At 29.5% G+C, this 16,640-nt stretch overlaps 1 protein-coding gene across 5 annotated transcripts; it reads left to right on the top strand.

The window, feature by feature from the left end:
• The first annotated feature begins 243 nt into the window (after window positions 1–243).
• On the top strand, window positions 244–13,528 carry LOC148239208 (uncharacterized). 5 transcript variants are annotated; one of them, XM_088196072.1, is made up of 5 exons: window positions 244–385; window positions 783–2,299; window positions 3,064–3,991; window positions 5,538–5,956; window positions 12,792–13,528. In XM_088196072.1, coding segments are annotated over exons 3-5 (1,194 nt in total). In that variant the 5' UTR covers window positions 244–385; window positions 783–2,299; window positions 3,064–3,217; the 3' UTR covers window positions 12,793–13,528. The 5 variants fall into 5 exon arrangements, with proteins under 5 accessions (XP_088052198.1, XP_088052210.1, XP_088052187.1 ...); XM_088196084.1 differs by having other exon boundaries at window positions 783–854; XM_088196061.1 differs by having other exon boundaries at window positions 783–850.
• Window positions 13,529–16,640: the final 3,112 nt, after the last annotated feature.

Consider the following 16,640-nt stretch of genomic DNA (forward strand, 5'->3'; position numbering starts at 1 on the left):
TGTAAAGAATATTATTTATAAGCTTCTTATTGTTAGAAACACGAAATATTCATAAATATATAAAAGGCTATTTGGTCATAAATGTCGGTAACTTATATCGAAATTTGCCTTGCTTATTTATTATAATATTGTATATTAAAAAAAAATATATTTAAAAATAATTGTTTCAAAAAAAACATTTTTAACCTTTTTTTCAGAACATTTGTGTGCTTGCAACACTTGGCAAACTGCCGGTATGTGTTGCCATGCTATATCATACTTGTAATTCTGCAATAATATTTCCGCTTGCGCATTCGTTATTGAATGCGCGTATGTTTGTGCAGTCCTGTTTCTAATGTTGAAAAGCACACACACACACACACGCGTTCATTATAACATATTTTAGGTTTGTCTTTTAAATTATTACATGTTCATTTTTCAATTATTTATGTTATGAATATTAATAATATTTTTCATTTATTTTACTGTTTAAATATTTAATATGTCATTACTCATTTCACAATATTCGAAAAGAGTATAGAAACAACTATGATATTGAAACTACATACATACTTACGATTCACGATGCAAATACTTGGTTTTACCATAATGTAAAAGTGAAATGCATAATAGTGCCTAATATCAGAACGAACGTTTGACAGCAAAACAAATCGATATTATCAGATTAAACTAGTATATAGATTAAACATCTTTCGAATTAGATATAATGTGATAAATAAATCAAATGATGTGATATTTTTAAGTGAAACAAAAAATGCATATTTGTGATTATCTAATTCAAGGTCAACCATCGAGCACTCAAAGGAAATATTTGGTACAATTACAATACCGTGAGGTTCTACATACATATGTACGTATGTAGATTTTTTTACAATTAATAACACCCAATTGATAGTTGATAATTAGTTATTCTGAACTTATTAATTATTTTGTATTAAATATGTTTTATTTTATTAGGTAATATATTACACAATATAATACACTAGTATAAATTACTTTCTTATTTTTCCCGATGATTGATCATGTTTTAATATGGTATTATTACTATTTTTTACAATACTCTAATCTAAATACTTATTTTATACATAAAAACTAATGCACTCAAGATCAGGTTTAACTCTGACTTCGGAGCTGGACCAGAATAACGCAAAGTGGGAAGCGGCTGCTTCCTTGGTCTTCAGTTTTGGTCGATGCTCAGTGTAGCTCTAGATTTCGAAGTACCTAGTATAAATTATTGACAAAAACAAACGAAAGTACCTATATCTATGTTACGTTGTTTGTTTTATTGATTTTTGCCAATTTTTTTGATTTTGCTTGACAAGATTTTTGACTATCAATTCATTTTTGCGAAGAGCCTTCATATATATTATTTACCCCTGAATCAAACACACTACAACACGTTAAAAAATGTTAAATGCATTATTCGCCAAAGTAGTTAAAGCCAATAAATCGAATTTCGGCAACCAAAGGGTTAATAATATATTTCACTATTCTTTTCAATGGTTGGTAAAAGCATTTGAACCATTACTTAATTTATAAAATCATATTATTTCAGTGATAATCAACAATATTTTAATGAAGGGCAATGATTTTATCATATTTTTTCAGTAAAATAAAATTGAATAATTTATAAAACATATTTCAAGTCAAACATTAAAAGATATGTATAGCAAGAACGTAGTTACTAAAGTAGCTTAACCTTTAGAAGTACAAAAGCATGTATGTCATGCTTTCATTAAGTTAAGTCCATAATATAAATCTTAGGGAAAAATAAGCGGAAGAAGAAGTATAAGACAGATGTGGCATTTTTCAAATTGCTCCATAGTTTGTCTGCACTTTTCAATATTACACTATGTTTTAAAAATGTGATAGCTATCCTTCTGATTTGAAAGTATTGGTCAAAGTGTATTCAAACTGAATTTTGATCAATAGGAGGGCGCAAAAACAATTATCACTTCTCAGAAGTCAAAAATTCACATCAAAACAAGTAAAATCGTGTCGGCGCCGTCGCAGTGGGAACGCTCGTTATCGAGCGTTCCCACTGTGACAGCGACGGGAAGATTTTATTGCTTTTGATAAATATGTAAGTAATTGTAATGTACATACTACATAAGTAATAAAAAAACAACAATAAATTCCGTGCGATTAAAAATATGTTGAGAGCCACTGGTATTGTGTGAATTACAATAGTGAACAATTAACTATATACTATTTAGAAGGATAGAGCAAAACATTCGCTCATTTTTCATTGCATTCTTGGGTGGTCCCAAGTTATCAATAAATGATAAATAAATAATAGGTAGGTAAAAGTTTTTATCCGTAAAGGTTAAAATATATTTGTAGTAAATTATATATTGGAACCCCATATAAAATGTAGTATACACATATTATTTTTACAACCCATATTACTAAAATAAATTAATAATTACTAAAATAAAATTATGAAATACATTTAATTTAAAGCAACTTAATTTTAACAACTTTATACCATTTTGTACATTAAAAATCAAAAAAAGACAAAAATTTTCATTCAAAATTCACCTTGACATTCTATGACTTCATAAGCTTCTTCACTTTCCGTTTGTTCTCTTTTTTAAAAGAATTTCTCGTTCTTTTATGCGTTCTAGATTAACATTTTTGTTTTCTTAATATTTACTAATGAGGCGTTAAGAATCAAAAATACATGTTTTGCGATAAGTATTTAAGATACCAACTAAGCGCATGGGTCTTGTCATCATCACCGTCATTACAAGATGTTATTTTGCCTCTAATATTCTAAAAATTCTAATAAATATTCGGTATCTATCCGGAATATTATAGCCGCAACTCAAGATTATTTATTATTTTAATATTTACGGATCCATTCTTAACTCGACATTTTATTATATTACTCTTAAATGTTTGAGAAATAATAGTATGAAATAAAAAATAACATTTTGTAATTGTAATTGTAACAATTCACCATTTAGTTTTCCTTATTTATATCATTAACGATTATTGATAATGACTCTTCATATGACTCACAATCCATAAACTTTTAACAACGTTGCCTTTCATTTGTAGGTAATTCGAAACGCAGAAACAACCAATCAGGATTGCTATTAAAGAATGCGTGTAAACACTGTTAGCAAATTATCTCCAGTGCTTATCATAATATACCTACATGCAATTATATAAACAAGCGGTACGTAAATCTCATCAGTAATCGATTGGAATAATGTGTTCTGAGAAAGAGCTTCCGTATCACGTCGAGGACATGGTTCTTGAAATTGTGGACAGTGTAAAGATAAAACCTTACCGAATAGACGTCGGACCAGGATGCCTCAAAGGATACAATTATCTCGGACAAATAGCGAGAGTTAGAGTGATGAACATGGACGACAAAAAATCTGAAATAACGTTCATTATTAAAATATCACAAAGCAATCAAAAATTAAGAAAGAACATTCCAATAAACTTATATTATAAAAGAGAGATATACGCGTATTCCACTATGCTACCTGCGCTCTGTGAGTTGCAAGAGAGAATGCCCAATGAGAATAGATTTCAATTCGCAAAATTTTACGATGGAATCGAAAAGGAAAACATGGAGACTGTAGTTTTGGAAGACTTAGCTTGCAAAGGCTTCGTGGTGCACAGTCGACTGAAGAAATTAGATAGAGCTCATCTGGATTTGATCGTGAAAACCATGGCTCGATTTCACGCAATGTCTTTCGTTCTCAAACGAAAGAATACTTCATTGTTCAATGAATTAATAGAACATACAGCTAGAAGCATGGAATACTACGACGAGCTCGAAAAGGCCTTGGAAGACAGAAAAACATATTTCTTGTCAATAGTAGACGATGTGGACATTCGAGAAAAGTTTGCTAAATACCTGGACGATATGATGCAAAAGCTGAAATATTTTTTAACACCAGAAATTGGCGCCCCCTATAATGTGATATGCCACGGCGACTGCTGGCCAAATAACTTTATGTATTCATATGAAGTAAGTATTCGGTACATTTTTAACCTTTTTATATTATAGTGTAATGTAACACTATTGTGACAATAATTATTTTTATGACGTCACACTAAGCATATGCAACCAATGATACACATTGTCCGCCTTCTGATAAGCCAGTAGTTATTTTATTCATAATTATGTTCCAGCTATGCAATAATTTATGGCTAACCATGGCTCGGAATGAATTGGGTTAAATCGGAAAGCAGTTCAATACTACACAAACATATAATCTCGTTATAAAACAATTTTTGAAAAAGATAATTAAATTCTAAAATTATATTTCTGTAATAATTTTGGGATATTTTCGTTTGAATAAATGCCAATGTATTGAAGGCGCAGTACAAAGATTTTATGGAGGCGTAAATCTGTATTTAGAGTATGTTATTTGAAGAAAATATTGGGGTTCATTTGTAAGCGTTTTACTGATGTTTATAAGTTTATGTAGATCGAGATACTGTCCTCATGATTATATTTATTTCGTATTTTGTTGTGAGGTTCAGCAATCCTCTGAAAGACTTAGTGGTAATTACTCTCTCTATAAATGCAGCTTTATGGGTTACAGTTTCTGATCGATCAAGGGCAAAGCCCTGGCGTTGGTCCGACGGCCCAGGCCCTCTTTATGGTGCGCGCTTCCATCTCACTATCACTGCCCCGAAGCTTGTGCTTGTTTAATTTGTTTTTAAATAATTAAGCAACACAAATCATTGCCACATTTATTTTATCTCAAAAAATATATCGATTTTTAATATTGTGGGAAAAATAGTTGTGAGCTGAGGCTAGTGGTCCGAAAACTTTTTTGTAAAGGACCGGAACGGAAATATTTTTGAATCAGTGGGCCAGAAAGCAAAATTTATTAACCATTAAAAAAATAAAAAAGCTGTGTTAAAAATTCATACAGAGGCATCACTATTACAAAATTTTCATGAGTTTATAATTTTAATTTTCAATTAAATATAGTGCAAATCAGTAAATCACTTTGTAACTAACTGTTTGCATAAGCCTCTAAAATGGTTACTTACCGTTAATATTTTTACCTTACACTTTAATTATACAAAATATTTACTATTTCACGAATTGCACTTGTTATGATACAGGTCGGTTTTATACCGGCCACCGGCAAAATTTCACGCGTTTATGACATTTAAAAAAACGAAATTTTGTTTATATAAAAGAAACATGATATGCACCACAAACTACATAATATCTGTTCTGTGAATGCACGTAATGCGTTTGCTCTTGTTTTTGCGGCGTTTTTGTAATATAAGCTGCTCAATCCTCATGTGTAAAAATGGATCGCAAAGGTCCTACATTTTCTATATTTTTCCACATTTTATTTTCTTCTTAATTCCATTCTTGTGTTTGTACCCAACTGCTATTTAACAAAAACTTTTTATACGATTTTTTTCTATCATTTAACAAAATGCGAGTTGGTCACTTTATTTTATTTAAATTCCTTTCCATTTTATTAAATTACTATGCTAGCACTATTTTATCTAGATAAACTTCAAACAAATGCTTATAATTCCAGAACGGTAAAGTCAAGGATATGAGACTGCTGGACTGGCAGTTGATAAGACTCTCCTCTCCGGTATCCGATCTGATTTACTCAATCTATACATGCTCAGACTACGAAATGCGGTCAGAATGCCTGGATCAAATGTTGGACATGTATTACGAAACCTTGAAGCTAAACGTTTCGCTAATGGGCCACGACGTAGCCGAGTGTTTTCCAGAAACTGAATACAGAAGACAAGTGGAGTTGTTTATACCATTCGGACTGGTCATATCCGTAATGGTTCTTCCAGTGGCGTTGTGCTACGAGGACAACATTCCAGATTTTGAAAAAGTCATGGATGATAAGTCGACGTTCGTGTTCGTGTACTCCAAGTATTGCAAGCAGAGATTTTTAAGCGTTGCAGAGGAATTTACTAAACGTGGGCTATTCTGGTAATTATATTTTATTTATTTATTAAAAATAAATCAAGAAATACTCCATAGCTTTGCACACGTGCACCAGTTTGAAATTAGAAGCACGTGGATCGAGTGATACTTGCAGTAGTTAAGTTTTATTTATACCAATTGAAGTGGTCAGTGGTTACAAATCGTCACTTGTAATAATATCTATGCGTGATAAAATCTACAAAAAACACTTTTTGCAATTAAACAATGATGAAATAAACAAAATGAGATGAAGAATTGTTTTCAAGTAAATAATCATGTTCGTTAACACTAGTAGGTGCATAAATACTAATTTAGTCCTTACTTTACTTAGACTAGGGCTAGATACACAAGCATAAATAGTACAAAAATAAATTATAATCAACGGCATTTTGCTGGGTTATACTTATAACCAAAAAAATGAACATACCGTTTACAATCGCTTAAATGTATTACATATTATACATGTAAAATATATGTGCAACGCAGACGTTTTGTTGTATTTCTTATTTTTTGTACTGATCCGACGAGCATTGCAATAAAAACATCGCAACAGAGTCTGCACGTTCGGCAGATACTCTAAATTTAAACTGAATATACGATTAATGAGTATATTCACAGAATATAGATTCGAAAGTAAATTGGAATATAATTCTACATATTATTTTGGGATTGACTCTTCTGAACACTCTTTGCAATAAGAAATTAGGTTTAAAACAAATTGTTTTTCTTTTTTAATGTCATATTTATTAATTGTAAATATGTCCTTAGATTCGTTTCTTTATCATGAAATACACTCTTTCTGCTTTAAATTATCGTCACCATTTTGTCCATACATTGCCATAAAAACAAAAACTAGTAACCGATACTTCCAGCAGCACTTTACACTTTATTGTAAGCACACACTGCAAACATAACATTGCTTCGATTGAACCATGTCGAGCAGACAATAGTGGATATTTTTTAATCCTGATTTCTTTAACATAAAATTTAATAAATAATTTAATTAAAATATAAATTATAAATAGTATTAACTAAAAAATCCGTGACACATCGCTTACATTTTTTCCATACTTTTGCCATCGCATCAATATTTCTATATTAAAATGTCCCGTTTCCTGTGTATAAATTGAGGGATTGAAAACATTTCCTAAAGTAATAAATTCATTCGTAAAAAATCAAAATCGTGGTGCCGTTTTTTCTTGCACTGTTCTGTCGACGTTATTTCGTCCTACGCTGTTTTGACTGGACAAGTGGACATATAAGTCTTTTGTATGTTCTCCTACAAACTTGGACGAATACAATCCGTATTGCTTTGATGATTACAATACTTAGTGCTTAAGTGTAGCAAACATGTAATAAGTCTGTCGCTGTCATTGTTTACATCATTCTTGTTTGTTCTTATATGACGATTTTAATCGAGGGATTATTTAGTAAACAGATTTGTTCAATTAATGTTTTAAACTTCCTTCTTAAGTGAGCAAGTAATGAGCCTTTTATATATTTTCTAACTAGCTTTGGTGAATGGGAAAAATACTTATTGAATCAAACTCCGTCTATAATGTCCACCTGCTCTAATGAAGCATTAGTATTTCTCCCGGGTGACGTTTATAATCAAAACCATCGTGGCCATTTCCCGATGACGACAAAGTATAAGAACAACTAGTGAAACAATGCGAATTGTTTCGATGACCACAATACGGTTAATAAGTTTATCGCAGTCATTGTTTATGTCATTCTTCGGTGCTCGAATATGACCATTTATATATGTGTTAATTTGTAGTATATTTATATCAAAATAGCGCCATCAGGTCTCTCGGAAAAATATAAGTTAAAAATATAACTTATCTTCTCATCTAACTACATCGTCGATTGGGTTAAGTCTAGGGTTTTCAATTATTCGTTTATTAAATAAAAAAGTTTTGGAATAATCGAATATATTCGTAGTTATTTTCTTGGTTTTTACCGATATTAATATATTTATCCAATTACTGCAAACGTCAATTAGTTAGCTGTAAAATTATATTTAATTAAAAAATATGTATTTTAATAATTCATTAATTAACTTCATAATCGTTAAATTCATTTAAAAAAATCAGTGAGGGCATCAAAAGGAAAATGCCTAATTTATTATTACATATTATTTGATCAGGGACGTCATTTCATAATTTTAGAATCACTATTAGCTGCAATTGAATTAATTCAGCAGAATTAATGGAACATTTTAAATACATAATTTAATTGAATTTATTGTATATACACAATAGCTAATAATGTTTGAAATAAATTTGATAAATCAATTATTGAATTTGAAATTGATTGGAAATAAATCTTTGCGTTTTGAAAAAACGACGCACACCTGTTTTTGAGATAAGCGCTAAACAATAATAAAAGCCTTTCCATCATTTTGCTTCGTTCAGCGAACGAATTCTGTGAATTTTGATCATAGTAGATACGGCCGATAAACATTATATTCACAACTGTTTTTCGGAGGCGTAAAAGCATTTTTTTGTTTAGAAGATGCGTCTCGCTGTCTCGCATTTCGAATAATAAATAAAGGCGCATAAAGGACCATGGATTTTGAAGCAGCACTAGTTACTAGGGTATATTGAAAGAAAAATTTATCTGTGTTGCCCAAATATACAAATTGTTTTCAAATTTCATTCGAGATGGTATAAACGAATTCATATAGTTGAAAATCAGGCGAGTAATTCGAATAATCGAGTATTCGATTGAGAAATCTAGTTAGATCAGATTTTATTGCTTTAAAATGCATGCTTTATTGTTGGTTAGATTAGATTTGATTTGCGATTAGATTTTCAAAGCAAAAATTCATATTATATAGCAATTTATTCTCAAGGCCACCGATGTGTTTATTTCCTTAAAAACTTAATACATTTTCCTCACAGTACACAACATTTTTATTGTATGTTTTAGTTCTCATATATTATATTGTATCAAGCTGTGTTTATTTCACGATCAACTTTTATGAAATAGTAAAAAAAATGTAAGAAGCTGTGTATTAGAATATCAAATTACAGATTATTTTATTCAATATTTGATTATAAAAACAATATAAACATTTCTTAGTATTGTACGTGAGTTGTCTACTTTCTACAAATGTATATGATGAGAAAAATCAATACAAATACAAACAATCGTATATAAATAAAATGGATCATAAATAATAATATTTTACGGTCTTTTGTATAAATTGACCACTACTTATATGAAAAAGTATATGATGAGGAAAATAAAATAAAAATATGTATAATTATACATAAATAATATTGATGAGAAATGTACATGAATAAAAGTTTACTGATTAAAAACAGTAAATAATAATGCGCAGGTTTCCAATATATAATTCTTGTTGCTATGACTAGAGCGATAATTAATAATGACTAATAACAAATTGTTTTACAAAATACACAAATTAACAACGTCAGAATTATGTAAACTGTCCATTTTAGTCATTTAAAAAGCTTGTGACTATCCCTCATATTCTTTTTAAAATTTATATTGCTTTCAACCATTTTGATATAACTTTTCTATCCACTTAAAAATTTAGTATATGCTTACTATGTAATTAGACATTTATTACAAACATTAAAATATTTCCAATGCATAGAACTTTTTTTAATAATTAGGAAAATCCTAATTGATAAAAACTCGTTTGGGCTTCATATTTTATAAACATGTTAAAGAAAAAATATGCAATTAAAAATAATATATAATAAATATATATTATATACATATAATTCGAGAAAGAATAAATTTAACCGGAAAAAGAGGCTATAACATCGATCTAATCAAATCTTTACTCATCGAATAATTTAATCGAGTAAAAAATAGAGCATTTTCTTCCAGTAAAAAGATAGACTAAGTATTGAAAGAATATATAATTTGTCTAATTACACAGAACCAAATTGCGGCGTTGCTTTTTCAACAAGCAGTACATTATTTATATTATGATATATTTATCTTTTCCCCTATCTCTAAACTAATTACAATTTTACTTAGTAATAAAATTTATTAGTCAGTGATTTCAAACTTTTTTCAATGTATTTTTTTTAAATAAAAATTACATTGATCGTTTGGCTGCGTAGCGAGAAATCTTAGAATATGACCTCACAGCGAATTTTTACATAAAACGCTTCATATTTATAATAATTCAAATGTATTGCAAATACTAAATAATGAGGATTATTTTATTCTATGGCCAAAACTTGTTATGTATTGTAGTTCATTAATCTTTACTCTTGAATAACTAATTTAAAAAATATATTCATTATTTTATATAAATTATATTTTAAAACCGATTTAAGGTTGATTTTTTAATTAGATTTCTATAAATAAAATCTGAGATTTCCCTTAATAAATATATCGGCTAATTTTTTAGCTAAAGTTATCTTACATAATGTTTATAACAGATCACTTAACAATAAAATAATTTGACCTGCACGATTGATCGATGGTATTTCTTCGATGATTAATACACCAAATGAAGTATCGAATCCCATATGAACTTTAGTGTATTTCTATTTCTATCCTATTTGGGAGAATGGAATTAGTGATTAATATATAATTATAATTCTGATCGATCATCACGTATTATGCTTTTCTAGATTTTCCTAATCTCGCTGCTGAATATCGGGATGAACAGAAAAAGTCGAGCATACAGACATGTGATAATAGTTTGTAATCAATAAAGTCGCTAATTTATAAACTTTGATTTCAGTCTGGTACTTGCAGCTGTTGATTGTTTAAACCCCGTTGTAGTACATTGGGCTTAACGCATGTCTTGTTATAATGGAAAATTAAAAAAATATTTTAATTAGCACGGTGCAACGCACCGTAACGCTAAAAAAACACCGGTTTTATACCCCACTGTGTGACACTAACGTAGTGTGTGTATGTGTGAGTGTGTGAGTGACAGTTGCAAAACGTCCATTTGCTGTTCAAACCTAAACCTAACCTAAACGAATATAATAGTATAATGTTTAATTTACTTAGGTTAGGTTTTGGTTTGAACATAATAAATTCAGAAACGCGCGAGTGCTGTAGATTCACTGCAGACGCGCATACACCACGGTAGTGTCACGCAATAGGGTATGAAACCGGTTGTTTTTGAGAGTTACGCCGCGTTGTGCCATGATAAATAACAAGTATCATAGGAAAATTATTTTTAAATTTTAAAAATAAAAATATATTTTTCACTGCGAAATTTACTTGATTCTCACGGTCAGTATTCTAGAAAACTGATTTTTCTTGTTAGCGATACTTTTGTTAATCATATATTGAAAAAGATTTTTAAATAATAAATATCGATTTTTCATATACATGACCGAGATTGAAAATCCCTGGCTTAGCCGTTCCACAAACGTTGCGTTCACTTTAGTTCAGTGTTAACATAATTGTTGCATTGACAATACGTTTTCTATAATACTTATTGATAAGTTATTGGTTCGAATACAATAAATATGCTGACGGAATCTGAGTTAAATGGAGACGCCTTGCCGACTGAAGAATCTAAACAACTCCTGGAAAAGATTATCCAGAAGGAAAAGTTAAAAGATTTCAACCTAACATTGACAAGACCATCCACAAAAGGAGATAACTTCTTCGGCGAAATTTACAAAATTCAAGTAGTCGGTAAGACAGAAAACCACAACCACGAGAAGTTCAACTTCATCTTGAAAATGGCTCCGTACAAACCTACATTGAGGGAGTCGGTGCCGATAAACAGATATTATTGTCGCGAAATCAACCAATACCTGAAGGTCTTACCGGAGTTGGGTAAGATACAAAATTGTCTGCCTAGATCTGATCAGTTCAAGTACGCCAGCTGTTACGGGGTGTGCGAAAAAGATTGCAAAGAAACGATCGTCGTTGAAGATCTATGCGCTCTTGGTTACAAAGTATACGACAGGATCGTATCTTTGGATCATCCTCACATATCCATTGCCATCGTAAACCTAGCCAGATTCCACGCCGCTTCTTTTGTGATGCGTCAATTGAATCCAGAGTTGTTCGGAAACTTAACCAAAGATATCTGCAAAGGTCTTGATTACGGTATTCACTTCAACAAGTTCATAGATCAAAACAGGAAACAGTTCTTGGAATGCATGAAAGAAACTCAACATCACGACCGATTCTCTGCTTATTTGGAAAACATGGAGGAGAAACTTGAAAAGTATCTGGATCCATTCACTACGGAACCGTTCAACGTTATATGCCACGGAGACTGCTGGACTAGTAACTTGTTGTTCAAATATGAAGTGAGCATATTATCCTATACACAGTTCACTACTAATACTCAATATAAAACATATAATCAATGTTTACTTCACGCATATTATCATACAAAGATGGTCACACTTGAACCTTATTTGCATCTAGTCAATTAGCATAATGGCTTTTAGATGTAAATTATATTACTCCTTTTTTATACTACATATTATCTTATCATGTGCTGTCAATTGTCAAAGTGATGCTTTTTTTTACATAATGTTATATAACATTAATGTTTAAATTTACACCCTTTAAAAATCAACAAACCCAACCCGCAATATAATTAGCATTACAATATATCTTTTGAAAATACTGAAGCTTAATAAAGAATCGCTAATAAGAAACTTAATTTATATAACTCAGTAGCATATACAACATTGCTTAATCTTTTTTCATAGTCACTGTTCATATATTATATGTATATGGAGTATAAATTTTTAATTTAATGGTCCCAATTTCTTACTTGTTCTTAAATTTAATTTTTAAAAAGTACATCAAAAACAGCTAGCATATTATAATATAATAACATATTTGCTTTTTATTATTTCAGAATGACAAATTAGTGGACTTAATGATGGTCGACTGGCAAATGAGCAGATTGGCTTCTCCGGTTACCGATATCGCTTATCTGCTCTTCACTAGCACCGATGAAAACTTAAGACACAAACATTTCTACGACATCATAGACTTGTACTATGATACCCTGAGACGTAACATAACAGCAATGGGATGCGACATTAACATCTGCTATCCGAGGAATGTATACAATACACATCTGAAGAGCATCTTACCTTACGGATTGATGATATCTATAGTGCTGTGTCCAGTTTTGCTTTGTGATAGAGATCAGACACCAGATTTAGCAAAGGCCAACGAAAGCTACACAGACAATAAAGAGTCCAGTATCAAATTTTCTAAAACTCCTAAGCAGCGGCTGCAGGGTGGCGCTTTGGATTGCATAAAATATGACTTGTTATAATGTTATCAAAAATAACTATAAATAACGTTTGTCATTTATCGCACAATGACAAAAGCATAAGATTTGATTATGTTTCTTTTAGATACTATCAAACGTTGATACTATGAAATTTCTTTATAAAGTAAATATCAATATCGTTGAATGATAATTCTATATTTATCCAAAGTCAAAGTATAATCTTACATACATACATATGTATGTATATTTGTTAATGAAAAGAATATATTTTTATAAATATGTATTACATAACAATGTTAACAATGCACAGTTATTTAAAACAATAAATTTATATTACTTATAATATAAAATTGTATTATTAATAATGTAAAGATCAAAGTTAAAACATAATAATACATTGAACCAAAACTAATCGATTAAATATCAACAATAAATTTAAATATTGTGAAGATTACATAAACTTGGTGATGTTACTTTGGCCTACGATTTGTTTTTAAGAATTGCTTAGTATTACTTTTTTACAAGTTGATTCACAATAAAAAATGGGTTTATATAATGATTAGTTTCTACTTGGCCATCGTCAATGCTCCAGCAGATCTTAAAGTGACCACCTGTTCATAAATAGCTTTGTCTTATGATAAATGCTCTCGACTAATCTTAACTTTTATTCTTCGTGACTTTTATTTTACATATTACTACAAAAGCATTAATTTTCACTGATTTATAGTCAAAAAGGAGATGCAATAAGGGTGATCATACCAAGAAAGTACATGATTTCATAACAATGCCTTTTGTAAGAATAACAATTGGGTGCAATTTAACTGGAAATTATTTGTGCATTTATGTAGGATGAATATTCGGATTTTTTCTTTAAGAAAGGATTCGTTCCAGAGAGTTATTCTTGGGGTGTTAACTGTTCTGCCCAATACTAGCTCGCTGCCGCTTGCTCATACCTTATCTGTCCAACAGTAATGCACAAACAATTCGTTTTATGGAACATTTATTTTATATATTACTCATTTAAATTGTCCTCATAACAATTCTTCCTGTTTAAAACAATATGTTTGGGGTGATAGTTATGTTTTGAATCAATCTTTGTATATGTATGTAACAATACTGTATGTATACATAACAAGCTTTAGGAATATTATCTGAACGTTAAGAAAACCTTCGGTAAGTTTTTCAATACACAACTGTTTTTATGTATGCTGCAAGCAAAGCTTAAAATAATACATATATGCAATTGTAAAAACTAAAATCTATTAGTCAATAGATAGCATAAATTTTATGCTTACAGTTTCAATTTAGGAAATAAATTAGAAGAAGCTACTCTTTTAGACTTTTAGAACACTAATCTATAATATATATTCATTTTCACTTTAAAATATTTCATATTCATATACACAAAATTTAAAAATCAAAATTTACCATATTGTACCATGTGACCTTGCTCCAGCGATTGGGAGTGGGGCTCATTACATCTACACCTTAACTATAATTAGCAGCAACTTATTGTTTACATCTTTTACTAGATTACTCACGTTTTAAAAGTGAAAAAATATTCTGAATGTATAGAGAGGAATTAAATAGATGCTGTGATATTTTACCCACTGCTTTCTTTTAGTCAATATTCACATACATTACTCAAAATACATATGTATGTACATATACATATAGTCATCTATTTGAAAAATATATTAAAATAACTATCAAATCATAGGAGAAAATTTAAATTAAAAATAAAACATGTGTCTTTTAACACATATTAGTTTTAAATAATTCAAAATGACTCGTATATGTATGTATAAAAATTTTGATTAAATCACAAAATATGAATATATGTATATACACATTATTTAATGTAACTCTATTTGTCTGTCCTATTAGTAATAACGTATTAATTAATTATATTTATATTTTTATTTTATCAAAAAGTCATACATATCTTTAAAATATACAAAAAAATCTAGTATAATAATATAAACAGTTTCTTGCATAATTTCAATAAAAATATTTTCTAATAACACAGTAATAATTTGTATATGTGATATTTTTAAAGATTCAATTATTTTTTAGCTTTTTCAATTTGTATCATATAATAAATACTAAAAAAATAACATATACAATATAATCTCATTACCATTAAATTTGTGTTGACCTTGCAGCAGATATGATATTTACTTTAGTTATATTCACAATATAACAAATAAATCTTGATTTTTAATATAATTCTTAAAAATTAATCGGGTAACAATAATTATATCCTAAAATACAATTAAATCAACTACATTTTTCATTGAAATGAACGATTGAAACTTGTGTTTATTTAAGAATCTAAGACGAGGTCCTTTGACTTATTTATAAAACATAAGATATATTGACCCCGAGAAGAGTGTGAATAAAAATATTTTAGCATCATATCACCAACACTAGAATTTAATAAAATATAAATAATATAATATAATATCACTTATTTTCTTGGTTAAATTTTAATTACACATAACATGATTTATAATATATTCATTTTGTATTTAGTTTCACGTGTAGATTCTAAATATACCAATACAAATTATGTATCACTCAAAAGCACACCAATATTTCTATCAAATAAAATAGTTTCCAATAATTTAATTGTTAATTTTTAATATATAATAATAAATTTATTGTGTATGTTTCAACATTTGGTGCTCATGCTTCGTCTAAGAATAGTATTTTTCATCGATAATACCGTTTACCTGAGAATTCAGGAAATGTTTACACGGAAGATTGAAAGACGCAGTTTTACTGGCAAATGTCCATTAGACGCACTAGGGAAATAACCTCTTCTGAGAACGCAAATCTATTCTTGAACATGACCCACCAAATATATGTACACGTGTGTTCTTGACACGAGACACGTTAAAATATTCTATTGTCCTAGTCTTATAAACAAATTGTTTAGAATGCACTGAAATAATGTTGTTACTTATACATATTTTTTATAAAAAATAAAATATTAAACTACATCAATAATGATATATGTAGGCTTACCATAAAAAAGGTCATGACGTGAAACCAGGACATTACCGGTCAAACTGCGACGTATGGTAAGCATATATATGTATATGTTATATAAAACAAATCATATATAACAATGAATTACAGTAATACTCTCCCTGTCGTCGCACGACGACGAATGGTGGTACGTACTATTTCGATCTACCATAGACATGAACGGACGATCTGTTCCTATATAAATACCACGCTAAATCATTTCGTTTAAGATACCCTGGTCGTCCGTTTTAGTAGATAGGAACAGATGAGAATATGTGTACGTATGTACATTTTTTAATGTTGATCATCATCGATGCCATCAATTTGATGTTGTTGTTTCACATGTCATCTGTGAATCCACTTGATGGAATGGTTTAAAGGAGGGTTTTCGAGGTATTCTAATAAAACCTTTGATAACTAGATTTTCTA

Source organism: Plectrocnemia conspersa, unplaced genomic scaffold, assembly GCF_051122295.1.
Source record: "Plectrocnemia conspersa isolate PC_06_02 unplaced genomic scaffold, ASM5112229v1 ptg000001l, whole genome shotgun sequence".
Lineage (NCBI taxonomy): Eukaryota > Metazoa > Arthropoda > Insecta > Trichoptera > Polycentropodidae > Plectrocnemia > Plectrocnemia conspersa.

What these genes read in the sequence shown, in the direction of transcription:
- LOC148239208 (XM_088196050.1), top strand. Translation starts at nt 11,431, where the DNA reads ATGCTGACGGAATCTGAGTTAAATGGAGACGCCTTGCCGACTGAAGAA. An exon ending in ACTTGTTGTTCAAATATGAA is followed by an intron (nt 12,229 to 12,791) that starts GTGAGCATATTA and finishes TTATTATTTCAG; the next exon opens with AATGACAAATTAGTGGACTT.